The sequence below is a fragment of the Pelophylax lessonae genome (genome assembly GCF_965119305.1).
Source record: "Pelophylax lessonae genome assembly, chromosome: 3".
Classification (NCBI taxonomy): Eukaryota; Metazoa; Chordata; class Amphibia; order Anura; family Ranidae; genus Pelophylax; species Pelophylax lessonae.
The window spans coordinates 265,264,950-265,280,373 of record NC_138770.1 but is presented as its reverse complement, the minus strand read 5'-3'; the positions used below and the strand labels follow the sequence as shown (position 1 = coordinate 265,280,373).

The following is a 15,424-nucleotide window of genomic DNA, read 5'->3' as shown; positions in this document are numbered from 1 at the left end:
TATATCTATATTGCTGACTTTTTTACTATTATATTTATAGATACAATGTATTGCTCCTGCCCCTGAAGAAGTGGGTTGTATCCCACGAAACGCATTGTGCGTATTAGGATGCGTATTTTATACATACTGTATATATATACTGGCTTGCAATACAATTGATGTATACTGTATTCATATATCTATTATCATCAGGACCTGCATGTAACCAGTGATGTTTATGTGATGTACTATATTGTTTGTTTGATGTATTTATTAACATGTATATTTTTTGGATATTCTTGAATAAACAAATGGTTTGATATCATTCCTTTTGTTATAACGAACCTATGTTTCCAGGTTTCATTATACCCATTTTTGGTTGTTCTCCTCATATAAAGTCCCGCCCTTTTTTTCTTTACCATTGAATCAGGGATGGAAGTACTTGGGCTATCCATGAACTTCACTCAAAGTCCCAAACCTCTTTTTATTTAGCACAGGTATGTTATATACAGAGTTATACCCACAGGTATGGTATATACATAGTTATATCCACAGGTATGGTATGGTATAGCTATATTGATCCAAGCTGGACTGATATAAATAATTAAAAATATTCACACCTGGAATTCTTTTTTATGTTGTACATGTGACCCAAATTTCAGCTGTTTTGCATAGATGGATGAATTGGTTAGATTTCTTATGTTCTGCATGTATGGCCAACGTCTGGCTGCCATTCCTGTGTCTGCGGAGTTCTTCGTTAGCTCTGTTCTAGCGATTCCAAATTCTAAGGAAAGCCCTTGAATAGCTATAGTTAATAAGATAACCCTGTGCAGATTGGCTGTCTTCAGTAGTATTGATAGTCATAATTGAATATTATTATCTCTCAGGTTTTCTATTGTGCAATGCTATTGTCTGATAAGAGAGCAGCCTCACACTTTCTTCACATTTCCATGAGCCTGATAAAATGTTTGTTCTTTGCTTCGGGGAAGAAATTTTGTTTACTCTAGAGCATTAGATAGAAATGCGATGTTATCGGCATCAATAATGACACAGTAAATGAAGTGCACAAGCTTAGCATTGTGCAGAAATCACTAGGGGTATTGATTTTGTAATCCTTTTTTATTTCAGTACATATACCAGGAGGGTAACACAACGTACAACAGAGATGTTACACTAAAGGGATGAAATCTTGTCTTGCACAGACAGAAGAAAAGCTTCATTTGTACTTGTGGTCTCCTGACAGAAGAGCATTTAATGGTACTGTGCCATGCAGGCTGATAACGTCAGCCCTGACTGCTGCTAATGTAAGCCTTTGTTCTACACATTCTACACAAAATACTGTTCAAAACAGATACAACACTGACAGCCAATGTGTAAAATTAATGACAAACAAAACATGTTATTAGTATGGGAATGGCACTATAGCTGTACTTCAACATCTAACGACCCGTAGTGGCTGTCATAGCATGAGATTTATGAATGTGATTAAAACCCAAAAACATAAATGTAATATATTGCAGCTTATTATTTCATAAATGTGGTGGCTGCATTCGTTATTTTTAGGCTTTTTTCCTTTATTTTCCACTGGGGATCTGGTCAGTAACACACCTCCTGACTTAGGGTCCTTTCAGACGGGCTTTCCGCCCATCGGACTCAGTTTTGCTCAGCGGGGATCGATCCGCCGATCCCCGCTAAGCAGGTGGATGACAGCTCCATCCCCGCTTACTTTGCAGAGACGGAGCTATCACATCCCGACTCTCCTCTATGGCAGATCAGATGAAAACAGACCTGACAGGTTAGCCACTGGGTATCCTCACCTTTCCTCTCACTGTCACTCTCTCTCTGTACACTTACTCTCTTCTGGCCAGCACCTCACTCATCTCCTTCTCACTCCCCCACCCTTCACATTATTTCTTCTACACACTGCCTCTCCATCTTCCCCCATCACCTTTTACTTTTGGGCTCTCCCTTCCCTTTTCCTCCTTCCCATCTCCCCCCCCCCTTTCCCTCCCCCCCCTCTTTCTCCCCCCCCCCTTCTGTCTCCACCTATTCACGTTCTCACACCCCCTTTTGGGAACCCTATACTCTTTTTACACCAGCCCTTCCCACCTGATATTAAATCACACAAGTATACTACTATTGTTAGCACATATGCTACATTTCTACTATTTTGTCATTTATATACACATAACAGGTCTGGAAGGATTTCTTTCTTACACACACACTTGCCTGCCATGGACCCCCCTCTCTGGTTGCTGGCACTCTGGGACCCTTCAGCTCCCGGGTTAGATACGACGCACCGCTGCCACATAGGAGTCCACTCTTGCTATTTGAGCTTTATTGATCTGTGAGTATTAAGCACTCCTTTAGCTCTCATTATTTATTGAACCTTTTTATCTCATTTATATTCCATTCCCACTGCATACTGTAATATATTGTCTTCTTTTAGAGACATCTTGAATATATTGATCTCTGAAGAAGGGAGATGTTCTCCCGAAACGCGTTCACAATATATGTTCACAACATATATTCCAAAATGCTATGTCATCTCATTTTATCATTTGTTACCTTAAAAAGCAAGAGGTTACACCAAGTTGTTTACTATAATGTGATAGTATTATTCATGTTATTTGAACTTGAGCCACTGAGCTATTATGTGCCTTTGAGCATACGTTGTCATTTATATGTATTATGCAATAAAATCAATAATTTTTTAATTCACATACTATGCATGTCATTCATTTCCAGCCACTGAGCACGTACCTCATACAAAGTCCCGCGGGCCAATTCTCTTGTTCCACTATGCCTCCCATTGTCACCCATGATGTGGCACTATTCCTCCCACTAATGCCAATACAGGGATAATATTTCTCCTCCTTATGACCATAGGCACTACGTAAACTTTTTACTCCCACTGACCACTAAGTCTGAGATACTGTCCACCCCCTCTAATGCTGGGGCATTTTCTAATTCCACTGGTCACAGTCCAGCCCCCAATAAAGTCTGAAGGACAGAAAACTGGCCCTTTGCTTAGAACGTTTGGTTTAATATAATGTTAAGATCACTGAAAGAACCATGCAAGCAATGTAATACTTTTGAGGATTACTTTGGGGAAAAGAAGAAATCTTATATAGCACACTCATCCATCAGAAAACTTGGGTGGGCCTCAGAGGCACATACAGTGAGGAAAAAAAGTTTTTGATCCCCTGCTGATGTTGTACATTTGCCCACTGACAAAGAAATAATCAGTCTATAATCTTAATGGTAGAGTTATTTTAACAGTGAGAGACAAAATAGAAACAAAAAGATCCAGAAAAACCCATTTCAAAAAAGTAATAAATTGATTTGCATTTTAATGAGTGAAATAAGTATTTGACCCCTTCGCAAAACATGACTTGGTACTTGGTGGCAAAACCCTTGTTGGCATCACAGAGGTCAGACATTTCTTGTAGTTGGCTACCAGGTTTGCACACATCTCAGCCGGGATTTTGTCCCACTTCTCTTTGCAGATCCTCCCCACGTCATTAAGGTTTCAAGGCTTTTTAAAATGCAAATCAATTTATAACTTTTTTTGAAATGCATTTTTCTGGGTCTTTTTGTTGTTAATCTGTCTCTCTCTGTTAAAATAAACCTACCATTAAAAATTATAGCTTGATAATTTCTTTGTCAGTGAAGACAAAACCGCAGAGCGCCTCTAAGTGCAGGATTTAATGTAACAATAAAATTACAATAAGTAGTAACTCACACATAAGTATAAAGTAGTAGGCATAGATAGCTCCGGTGATCCGAGAAGGGTGGAAAGAGTCCAAAAAAGTCCAGAGGAGTGGATTGTAACCAGCCGATGCGGTGGAACCGGTAGGCGGAAAGAAGCCGGCCGAAGATTCTTCCTCCTTCCGGGTTCGGCTGATGCCCGGGGACCAGATTGGAGCTAGTGGTGACACGACGTGTTTCAGAGCGTGCGCAAAGCTCACTCTGGGCATGTGCGCTCTTTTTTCAAGTGTAAGTAAGTACATTTCTTTGACAGCGGGCAAGCGTACAAAATCAGCAGGGGGTCAAATACTTTTACTCCCTCACTGTAACTCTTTTAACCACTTGCCGACCGCCGCACGACTATTTACTGCGGCGGTCAGCCCCTCACAGGCAGAGTGACGTAGGTCTACGTCGCTAGCCTGTGATGGTCTAGGGAGCGAGCGCGCGCCGCCGGAGGCGCGCTCCCGCTCCCGAGTGGTCACGGACCCCCCCCCCCTCGAGCGTGTGACCGGCGGACCCGATGTCCACCGGTCACTCGGCTATCGTCGGGGGAGAGGGAGAAAGGCAGGCGGCTATGCTGCATGGGAGAGGAACTAGGGAGGGAAATTAAAAAAAAAAAAAGTTGCACAAAACACATAACACATTTTATATTATATATATGCATATATATATATATATATATATATATATATATAAAAAATTATATTATTATTCGATTATAATTCATGCGTTATATATATATATATATATATACACACACACACACACACACACATATATATATATATATATATATATACACACACATATATATAATATATAACGCATGAATTATAATCTAATCAATAATATAATTTTATTATATATATTATATATTATATAATAAAATTATATTATTGATTTGATTATAATTCACGTGTTTGTGTTTCAAATTTATCACATATGGGATGTCTACTAGAGTCTTGTTTTGGTCAGGTTTAAGTCAGTAATTACTAAGAATTGTAGGCCTATAATACATAACGCCAAATTTCCATGAAAAGAATTGTACCGCTTTTGGTACAGAATTCCTGACAGAATCATACCGCCAGGGAGGTTAATGAAGATCATACGGTTCTACTATGTAGAACCGATGATCGCTGTTCATACATCTCAAGCCACAGCCAATCACAGTTAGAATCACGCCCCTAGGGACACACATAGCCCCTCCCTCTCAAAAAAAATTTAACCCCTTCACTGCCAGTGTAATTTTACAGTAACAGTGCATATGTATAGCATTGATTACTGTAGAAATGTCACTGGTAACCCCAAAAGTGTCAAAAATGTCAGTCAAGGGTCCGATCTGTCCGCCGCAATGTCGCAGTACCGCAAAAAAAAACGCAGATCGCCGCCATTACGCGTTAAAAAAAAAACAACAAAAATGACAAAAATCTTTCCCTTTGTTAGTAAACTTTTGCGCAAACCAATCAAAATACGCTTTTTGCGTTTTTTTTTTTTTTACCAAACATATGTAGCGTAAAACAAATTGGCCGAAAATGTTAAAAAATTTTGATTTTTACTTTTTTTTGGGGGGGAATTTCATATAACAAATAATGTGAAAAATATTGTTATTTTTGCAAAATTGACGCTCTTTTTTGTTTATAGCGCATGATCAAAAAATCGCACAGGTGATCAAATACCACCAAAAGAAAGCTCTGTTTGTGGGAAAAAAAGGACGTCAAATTAGTTTAGGTACAGCGTCGCACAACCGCGCAATTGTCCATTAAAGTCACGCAGTGCCGAATCGCAAAATACCCCCTGGTCTTTTAGCAGCCAAATCCTCCGGGGCTTAAGTGGTTAAGGATGGGCAGAGGTCCCAGCACCCATTTTCTGCTAGTTAACATCTATGTATTGATACCCATAGAGAACATGAACTCAGTATGGGCAAAGTGCTATAGGAAGTCACATCAACAACAGGGTGATGGTGTGTGTGGACTATTGTTTAAAGTGCCACTAATAAAATACTATATTCAAGTATGTATTTTTAAGTCAAAAAGTACCTTCCATATCTCTCAGCCTCCTCCAAATCTCCAAATTCCTTTTCACCTGCTGTGATGTGATGTCCTGTTAGAGGGTGGCTATGTTTGTTCTCCATGGTCCTACTGTATGTAGGAACACACCACAGAAAAACCCCTAGACAGTAAAACCTAGTAGGATTTTACAGGTACCACATCAGGAGTAGATTAAAAGTTAGTAAACTTTATTAAACCATTCCATATAAAATATTTAAAATAGCCCCCAAAAGGAGATGCGAAAAAAGAATATTGCATTTTGGCATGTAACAAATTTCAGTCATAGTACAAATTTTGTAGGACACTGACAGATAATATTGCCACAAATATAATGTTTCATAGGAGATTTCAACATCTTCTACATGTTTAGCAGGAGAAAGCCTGCTTCTTCTGTTGTGTGCCCGTTGCACATGCTGAAAGTATATATGCATTTTTAAAAACAAAGGTTGCTTCAGCGAATGCCACTTGTAAACAGATGGAGCGCTCAGTGTCTCTCACGTGGTTGCGGAGAGAGCTATACATACAGAGTCATTTTTGGTCATCACTAGTAAAAAGGAAGATTTCACCAGGTCATAAAATCACCCATGATAATATCCTCAACTTTCCATTGATGTTGCACCATCAATCCGGAGACTTGGCCTCAAAAAGAATGTCCCAGTTTAGAAATATAGAAGTTTTCAGTGACATATTTTAGAGCTGTTTAACTGATCTTTTAGTACTGTGTGAGTCACAGACCTGAAAAGTCAACGGGGACATTTATCAATGTTGCTTCATTCACTGTGTCCATAATTCGATTGTATTGTAGAAATTGATCGCAATTTCTTGACACTTACAATTTGAGAGCTTGTTGCATTACCATTATATACATATGCAACGCCACATGTGACAGTTGTATTTCCTTGCAGATGAGCAAGCTCAGGAAGCCCAGCAAGGGGATAGTGTGGGAGCCTGGGCAGGAGACAGTTTATGAGCCCTGCCAGGAGATAGTTCAGGAGCCTGGCCAGAAGACAGGTAAAGAAGAGACCTGCCAATGGACAGTTCGGGAGCCCAGACAGGAGACAGTTCAAGAGCCTAGCCAGGAGACAGTAAAGGAACCCTGCCAGGGGAAAGTATAGATGTCTGACCAGGAGACAGTTCAAGAGCCTAGCCAGGAGACAGTAAAGGAAACCTGTCAGGGGACAGTATAGATGTCTGACCAGGAGACAGTTCAAGACACCAGACAGGAGACAGTAAAGGAAACCTGTCAGGGGACAGTATAGATGTCTGACCAGGAGACAGTTCAAGACACCAGACAGGAGACAGTAAAGGAAACCTGTCAGGGGACAGTATAGATGTCTGACCAGGAGACAGTTCAAGACACCAGACACGAGACAGTAAAGGAAACCTGTCAGGGGACAGTATAGATGTCTGACCAGGAGACAGTTCAAGAGCCTAGCCAGGAGACAGTAAAGGAACCCTGCCAGGGGACAGTATAGATGTCTGACCAGGAGACAGTTCAAGACACCAGACACGAGACAGTTCAGGAGCCCGGCCGGGAGACATTTTAGGAGCCATGCCAGGGGAGAGTGTAGAAGCCCAAGAAAGAGTTTAGGAATCCTGCCAGGGGAAATTGAAGAAGCCGGGCCAGGAGACAGTTCAGGGGACAGTTTAGGAATCCTACAAGGGGATATCGTAGAAGCCCAGCTAGGAGACAGTTTAGGAATCCTGCCAGGGGACAATGTAGAATCCCAGCCAGGAGATAGTTTAAGAGCTTGGAAAGGAGACAGTTTAGGAGCCCTGCCAGGGGACAATGTAGAAGCCCAGCCAGGAGTTTAGGAATCCTGCCAGGGGACAATATAGAAGCCCAGCCAGGAGTTTAGGAATCCTGCAGGGGACAATATAGAAGCCCAGCCAGGAGACAGTTCAGGAGCTGAGAAAGGAAACAGTTTAGGAGCCTTGCCAGGGGACAGTGTGGAAGCCTGGCCAGGAAACAGTTCAGGAGCTCTGCTAGAGAACAGTGTAGGAGCCTGGCTAGGATAATCATAAAGAGCCTAGCCAGAAGACAGGTCAAGAGCTTGACCATGAGACAGTCCAGGAGCCCATCCAGCAAGCCGACTAGGGGCTTGCTCCGAATCCCATGTGGCAGACAGTAGAGGAGCCTGACCAGAAGCTCTGGCCGTAATCCTGACAGAAATCCCACCAGGAGTACTGTCAGTAGCCCGGAAGGAATCCCTGACAAATAAGAAACTTGTGTTACGGATTTTAAAAAATCTATTCACTGTTGTTTTATAAAAATACAAAAAAAGTTGGAAAAAATTAGTTTTCGGGTCCATGCTGCTTATACACGAGTTTGGGGGTTTTTCTTCAGCCTGTAGAAGCAGCTCCATGGTAACCCATGTGTCCATGCATATTAGGCAGTTTACAGGCATATTTTCAAAGGAGCATTTAGAGACAAAAAAAAGCCTTCAGAATCAAGTTTTAAGAGGAGCTTTCGGGCAGAAAAAAATGGTTAACGTTCATAAACACCCCTAAACGCACATAGACGTGGGAATGTTTTGGAAAAAAAATGCTTATAAAAGCAAATGCCCGTAAACTCTTGTGCAATATAAGCCACTGTGAGCTTTTTTCTGCCCGAGGTTTTGGCATTTTTTTCTGCCCCTAGTGTGCATGGACCCTTAAATATATTAGGATGAGCATAATAACATCTTGAAACATGCAACTTCAGCTTCTATATTTATTATATATATTATTATTACTATATACTATATATATATATATATATATATATATAAAATTACTATATATTTCTATAGTGTTCTGACAGGTTCCTTTAAACCTGTTCATACATCTGCAGATCAGGCCACCTGAAACTTCTGCTTGTCAGCAGACAGATGTAGGGGGTACAGGTACATGCAAACCACTTCTATTATGCAGGAGATGACACCAATGGTTGCCCGAGTACTGTGGACATCTGCTACTATATATACACATCTTCCCTCCTATAGGTAAACATCTTCCCTCCTAACAATAATCTCAGATTTAAAGAGAAAGCTAGGGCTCATTCACACAGAGGGCTGGGGGGGGGGGGGGGGGGGTGGTAAAATCAGTTTGTTAAGCCGCTGTTTTACCGCCCCCCCCCCCCCCCAACTGCCTACCTAAGGAAGTGCATGCAGCCCCTGAGGGCTGTACACATGGCATGACCGTAATGCTCTGCAGCAAAATTTAAACAGTATGTTACATTTACAAAATGATATGTTTGTGCAGCTGATGTCTAAATTTCCTCTCACTCCTAGCTGCTAGCATTACTTCACAAAATTAAAAAGATAAAAATAAATGTATTTATTATTTTAATTTTATTTTTTTAAGCATGTTACTTTTGGCTGGAGGTACAGGGTGTAAACCCATTTAGGTTTATAGCCCTGCCACAACCATCCTGCAATCATGTGTCATTGTTGTAGTGCAGTGAAACAGCATTTACATGGTTAAAACAGGTGGTGAAGAGGTCATATATCACCTCCTCCACGCCTGTCAAACACATCTGAAGAGCAATCCACTGCAGATCACTTTTCAGTGGGACAGCAAGGGCTGCTGCATGTATGAACGAGCCAGGGTTTGGGAGAGAAGACATAACACACAAACTTATTTAAATAAACCTGTTTGTAAATAGCCCAAACACTTAAACTCACTGCGCACGTTACAATCTGACTTCACAATCTTCTTCATGGTGACCATATATGCTTAGATTTCTTTTATCCTATCCATGTGTGATTGGATCTAAGTGATCAAATAGGCATAACTGCCCTTCAGACCGAACTTAGACTCAATTTAGATAGGATTTTATCAAACTGAGTTAATTGCCAAGGGCAATCAAAACGGTTGGGTATTGATTGGCAGCAATGAGATACTTTTTCATGAACTGAATCATGTTTTGATTGATAAGATTATGGGATTGCATAGGGAAAACAGGAATGTGATCGATAACCTTGTATCCTGAAATCATCAATTGAAATCCACTTTCCAGTGTGTGTCATATTGACTGAATGGGTTGTCAACTATACGTGGATTATTCCCATCAGGAGTGATAGGTCAGAGTATCATTCCAGGTTCAAACTTGAGCTGGAGCATTCTCCATATATTTTTCTAAGTGCTTCTCATCACGCCTGTGCATGCGTTTTTCAGGCTTGATTGTTTTTGTTTTAGCCAATGGAAAGCTAGATACTGTGCGTGTTTACAGGCTCTTTTTAGACACTCCCATTGAAGTCTATAGGACCCAAAACACACATCTCTTCCCCAAAGAAGCTCATGTGCTTTTCTGAGCTTTGAGTAACAAGCTTTTGGTATGATACTCAGGTGTGAACAGGAACTCTAGGACCCAATAGGAATCCTCATGTTGAGTGTTGAAGCTCTTCTAGAACAGTGAAAGACAACAACCTTGTGCATTACCACTAATGACATTGTGGACGCCATCACGCCATCACGCCATCCAGAAGTGTTCTGGAGGCGATTGGTTCCTATTTCCTACATGCATGTATACATCTTACATTTGTGAGTATAATGTATGCTACCTATCTGGATTTGAATAAAAATTTTTAGTGGTAATGCACAAGGTTGGTGCTGCCCTTCTCTTGTTGTTGTCTTTCAGTGTTTTTGGATACCCTCGGGCCTGAGGGGGCAGCAAGACCACCTCATCTGTGCTAAAAAGACCATTCAGACCACTCACCTTCCCGCATACCACCTGAGCGCAGGAGAGATACTGTTTTTGGAATCTTCTAGAACAGTGCCTAGGTGTGAACTGAACCTTGGAGCTATCAACAAACTTGTAGTCCAAGCACCTTCCTAAATGGATGCCAATTGGTGGGATACTTTAACCGGTTGCCGACCGCCGCACGACGATATACGTCGGCAGTCAGCCCCAGCCAGGCAAAGTGACGTATATATACGTCACTAGCCTGTCACTTGCTTGGGAGCCAATAGCGGGCGAGCGCGCGCCCGCGGAGGCGCGCTCCCGCCCCGGCTCGTTCCCCAGCAAGTCCGTGCGTGTGACCGGCGGACCCGATATCCGCCGGTCACTCGCCGATCGTCGGTGCAGAGGGAGAAAGTCAGGCGGCTGATGTAAACAAGCCGCCTGTCATTCTCCCCTGTGTAGAAACAGTGATCATACGGTTCTACTATGTAGGACCGTTGATCATTGTTCCTACACTTCAAGCCACAGCCAATCACAGTTAGAATCACGCCCCTAGGGACACACACCACCCCTCCCTCTCAAATAAAGTTAACCCCTTCACTACCAGTGTCATTTTGCAGTAACAGTGCATATGTATAGCACTGATTACTGCAGTAATGTCACTGGTAACCCCAGAAGTGTCAAAAACGTCAGTCAAGGGTCCGATCTGTCCGCCGTAATGTCGCAGTACCGCAAAAAAATCGCAGATCGCCGCCATTACGCGTTAAAAAAAAACCACCAAAAATGACAGAAATCTTTCCCTTAGTTAGTAAATGCAATAACTTTTGCGCAAACCAATCAAAATATGCTTTTTGCGATTTTTTTTTTCTACCAAACATATGTAGCAGAAAACAAATTGGCCAAAAATGTTAAAAAATTTTGATTTTTACATTTTGAAAAATGTTGTTTTTGCAAAATTTACGCTTTTTTTTTTGTTTATAGCGCAAAAAGTAAAAATTGCACAGGTGATCAAATACCACCAAAAGAAAGCTCTGTTTGTGGGAAAAAAAGACATCAAATTCGTTTAGGTACAGCGTCGCACGACCGCGCAATTGTCCATTAAAGTCACGCAGTAAAAATCGCAAACAAAAACCCTGGTCAGGAATGGGGTAAAATCTTCCGGGGCTTAAGTGGTTAAGTAGATCATCATATTACATAGTTTTGGTACTGTAGATCTACAGTTGAGTGTACAGAAATTGACCGAGTTTGAAAAAGGTTCCTGCACTACTTTTCTGTTAAATGAAGTCACATGTCGCAATTAAATCGCACTGGTTGGCAGCTTCTAAATTGCGCTAAAGTAGAGCAATTTTAAAGCCGCACTGTTGTGAACCAAAGCTAAGGGTTATCCTTATTCTCCAAAAATAATCTATACACATCCACTACTTGTTGACTGTAATTTATGAAATAGTGCTGTTTTTCTGCCTCCTGGGAACATCTTCTGTAAGCTTCTGAACCTCTCTTTTTCCCCTCATTTCCATTTGCTGGAAACAAGCTTTACACTTTAGCTGCAGCCATGTGCACTGCTCTGTGAACATTACAAATCCCATAGTCCGCAGTCCATCTCAGGAGTGAGCAAGAGAAGGTGACTACATTCCTACATACAGGGGGACCATGGAGAATGAACACAGCCACCCACTAACAGGACATCAGATCATGGCAGCACAAAAAGGGTTTGGGGATTTGCAGGAGGCTCAGAGCAATAAAAAAGCATTTTTAAGCAAACATACTTGAAGAGAATTTAATTTGTTTTGTTTTTTTAAACCAGAGTTTGGTGTCATTTTAAACACAGATTACTACAACCTAAATCACAGTGAACCCATGTAACTTAAAAAAACTCTCTTGATATTTATCTTAATCACATACAATTAATACTGTTCTTATTACTACTAAATATAAATAGGAGAAATAAAATATAGCAAACTATACTATATAAATAATCTATGGTATTAATAGGAGTAATAATAGTAATAAGTAGTAGAAGTAGGAGCAACAATAATAATAATAATGGTACTTTAAATAAATAGTTTGAGAACATATCATCCAAGTGTTGTGTTAGTTTTCAGCACAATTACATGTGATTATTATTATTATTATTATTATTATTATTATTATTATTATTATTATTATTAATAAATATAAGTAAGATAAATAAACTATAATATAAATATAACATTTAGTACTAATGGGTGTAACAATAATCACAATTAGTAGTAGTGGGAGCAATAATAATAATATTAATAATATTAATAATAATTATTATAATAATGGCACATGAAATAAATAGTTACAAAACATAAGATCCTAGTGCTGTCAGTTTGCAGGTCAATTACATGTGATGATTATTATGATTATTATTATTATTATTATTGCTCCCACTACTACTAATTATGATTATTTTTACTAAATATAAATAAGATAAATAAACTATAATGTAAATATAATATTTAGTACTAATAGGTGTAACAATAATAATAATTAGTAGTAGTGGGAGCAATAATAATAATAATAATAATAATAATAATAATAATGGCACATGAAACAGAACATAAGATCCTAGTGCTGTGTCAGTTTGCAGGTAATTTCCATGTGATTAATATGAATATTACTAAATATTAATAAGATAAATAATAAATAATTTAATTATAATATTTAGTACTAATAGGTGTAACAATAATAATAATAAGTAGTAGTGGGAGCAATAATAATAATAATGGCACATGAAAAAAAAAAGTTACAGAACATAAGATCCTAGTGCTGTGTCAGTTTGCAGGTAATTTCCATGTGATTAATATTATTATTATTAAATATTAAAAAGATAGTACTAAATATTATATTTATATTATAGTTTATTTAATAGGTGTAACAATAATAATAATTAGTAGTAGTGGGAGCAATAATAATAATAATAATAATAATAATAATAATAATAATAATAATGGCACATAAAACAAATAGTTACAGAACATAAGATCCTAGTGCTGTGTCAGTTTGCAGATAATTTCCATGTGATTAATATTATTATTACTAAATATTAATAAGATAAACTATAATATAAATATAATATTTAGTACTAATAGGTGTAACAATAATAATTAGTAGTAGTGGGAGTAATAATAATAATAATAATAATAATAATAATGGCACATGAAAAAAAAAAAAAAGTTAAAGAACATAAGATCCTAGAGCTGTGTCAGTTTGCAGGTAATTTCCATGTGATTAATATTATTATTACTAAATATTAATAAGATAGTACTAAATATTATATTTATATTATAGTTTATTTAATAGGTGTAACAATAATAATAATTAGTAGTAGTGGGAGCAATAATAATAATAATAATAATAATAATAATAATAATAATGGCACATAAAACAAATAGTTACAGAACATAAGATCCTAGTGCTGTGTCAGTTTGCAGATAATTTCCATGTGATTAATATTATTATTACTAAATATTAATGAGATAAATAAACTATAATATAAATATAATATTTAGTACTAATAGGTGTAACAATAATAATTAGTAGTAGTGGGAGTAATAATAATAATAATAATAATAATAATAATGGCACATGAAAAAAAAAAAAGTTAAAGAACATAAGATCCTAGAGCTGTGTCAGTTTGCAGGTAATTTCCATGTGATTAATATTATTATTACTAAATATTAATAAGATAGTACTAAATATTATATTTATATTATAGTTTATTTAATAGGTGTAACAATAATAATAATTAGTAGTAGTGGGAGCAATAATAATAATAATAATAATAATAATAATAATAATAATAATGGCACATAAAACAAATAGTTACAGAACATAAGATCCTAGTGCTGTGTCAGTTTGCAGATAATTTCCATGTGATTAATATTATTATTACTAAATATTAATGAGATAAATAAACTATAATATAAATATAATATTTAGTACTAATAGGTGTAACAATAATAATAATTAGTAGTAGAGGGAGTAATAATAATAATAATAATAATAATAATAATAATAGGAGAAATCAAATATAATAAACTATAATATAAAAATAATAGTAGTATTAATAAAAATGATAATAACAATCAGTAGTAATAGGAACTATTAATAATATAATTAATGGTATATGAAATAAATAGTTTGAGAAGATAACATTCCAGTGCTGTGTCAGTTTGCAGCTCAGTCGCATACAGTTATTAGTAGTAATATTATTTCTAAATAAAAAAAAAAAAAATTAATATAAAAAAAAAAAAAACAGTAGTAGTAATAGGAGTAGCAATAATAATTATAGGTAGTAGTAGGAGCAATAATAATACTAATAATGGTACATAAAATAAATCGTTTAAGAACATAAGATCCTGGTGCTGTCAGTGTGCAGTGGGTGACTGGGGTGGGAAGTACTTACCGGGTAGGGTGAGTATGTCAGCCAGGGGTTTGCAGTGGTACAGACCTATGGCGATGACACAGTCCGCCCAGAGCCCTCTGGAGCCCAGCTCATCCAGCTTCCTGCAGGTATTGATGCTGTAGTCGCATGTCAGCACCCAGTCATTAGTGGCAGTGGCGATCAGCACCCCGATCCAGCCGACAAAACTTGTGATAAAGCCAAAAAACTGCAGACAAGTGCCGGCCATGTCCTGTGCGGTTCCAAGGAGCTCGCAGACCGGAATGGAGAGGAAGCTCGGAGTGATGAAGAACCCCGGTCACTGCTACTGGATGATCCCCACTCTACACTCAGCGCATCCCATTCCTCTGACCCCGCCCACGGTCACCCAAAATACACTCCTAACCAATCACAGGACAGCAGGGGCAGCAACCAAGTGTCAGTGCTTCTGCAGAGCACCCAGTGGAGGGGGGGGAGGGGGGTCATTGAACTTGGATACAAGTGTACAGATGTGTCTGCCCTGTATTCAAGCATTCGTTTTATTCAATTCTATTTCTGTTCATCATAAATAAAAAA

The 15,424-nt window shown here is 38.4% G+C and overlaps 1 protein-coding gene across 1 annotated transcript in view; it reads right to left on the bottom strand.

Annotated features, from left to right (window-relative positions):
• The window catches only part of CLDN11 (claudin 11), a 54,677-nt gene extending 39,485 nt beyond the window's left edge, over window positions 1-15,192 (bottom strand). Inside the window, exon 1 of the mRNA XM_082251899.1 lies at window positions 14,873-15,192. Coding sequence (XP_082108025.1) covers window positions 14,873-15,098 — 226 coding nt within the window. The 5' untranslated portion in view covers window positions 15,099-15,192. The remainder of the gene's footprint in view (window positions 1-14,872) is intronic.
• Between the last annotated feature and the right edge of the window lie 232 nt (window positions 15,193-15,424).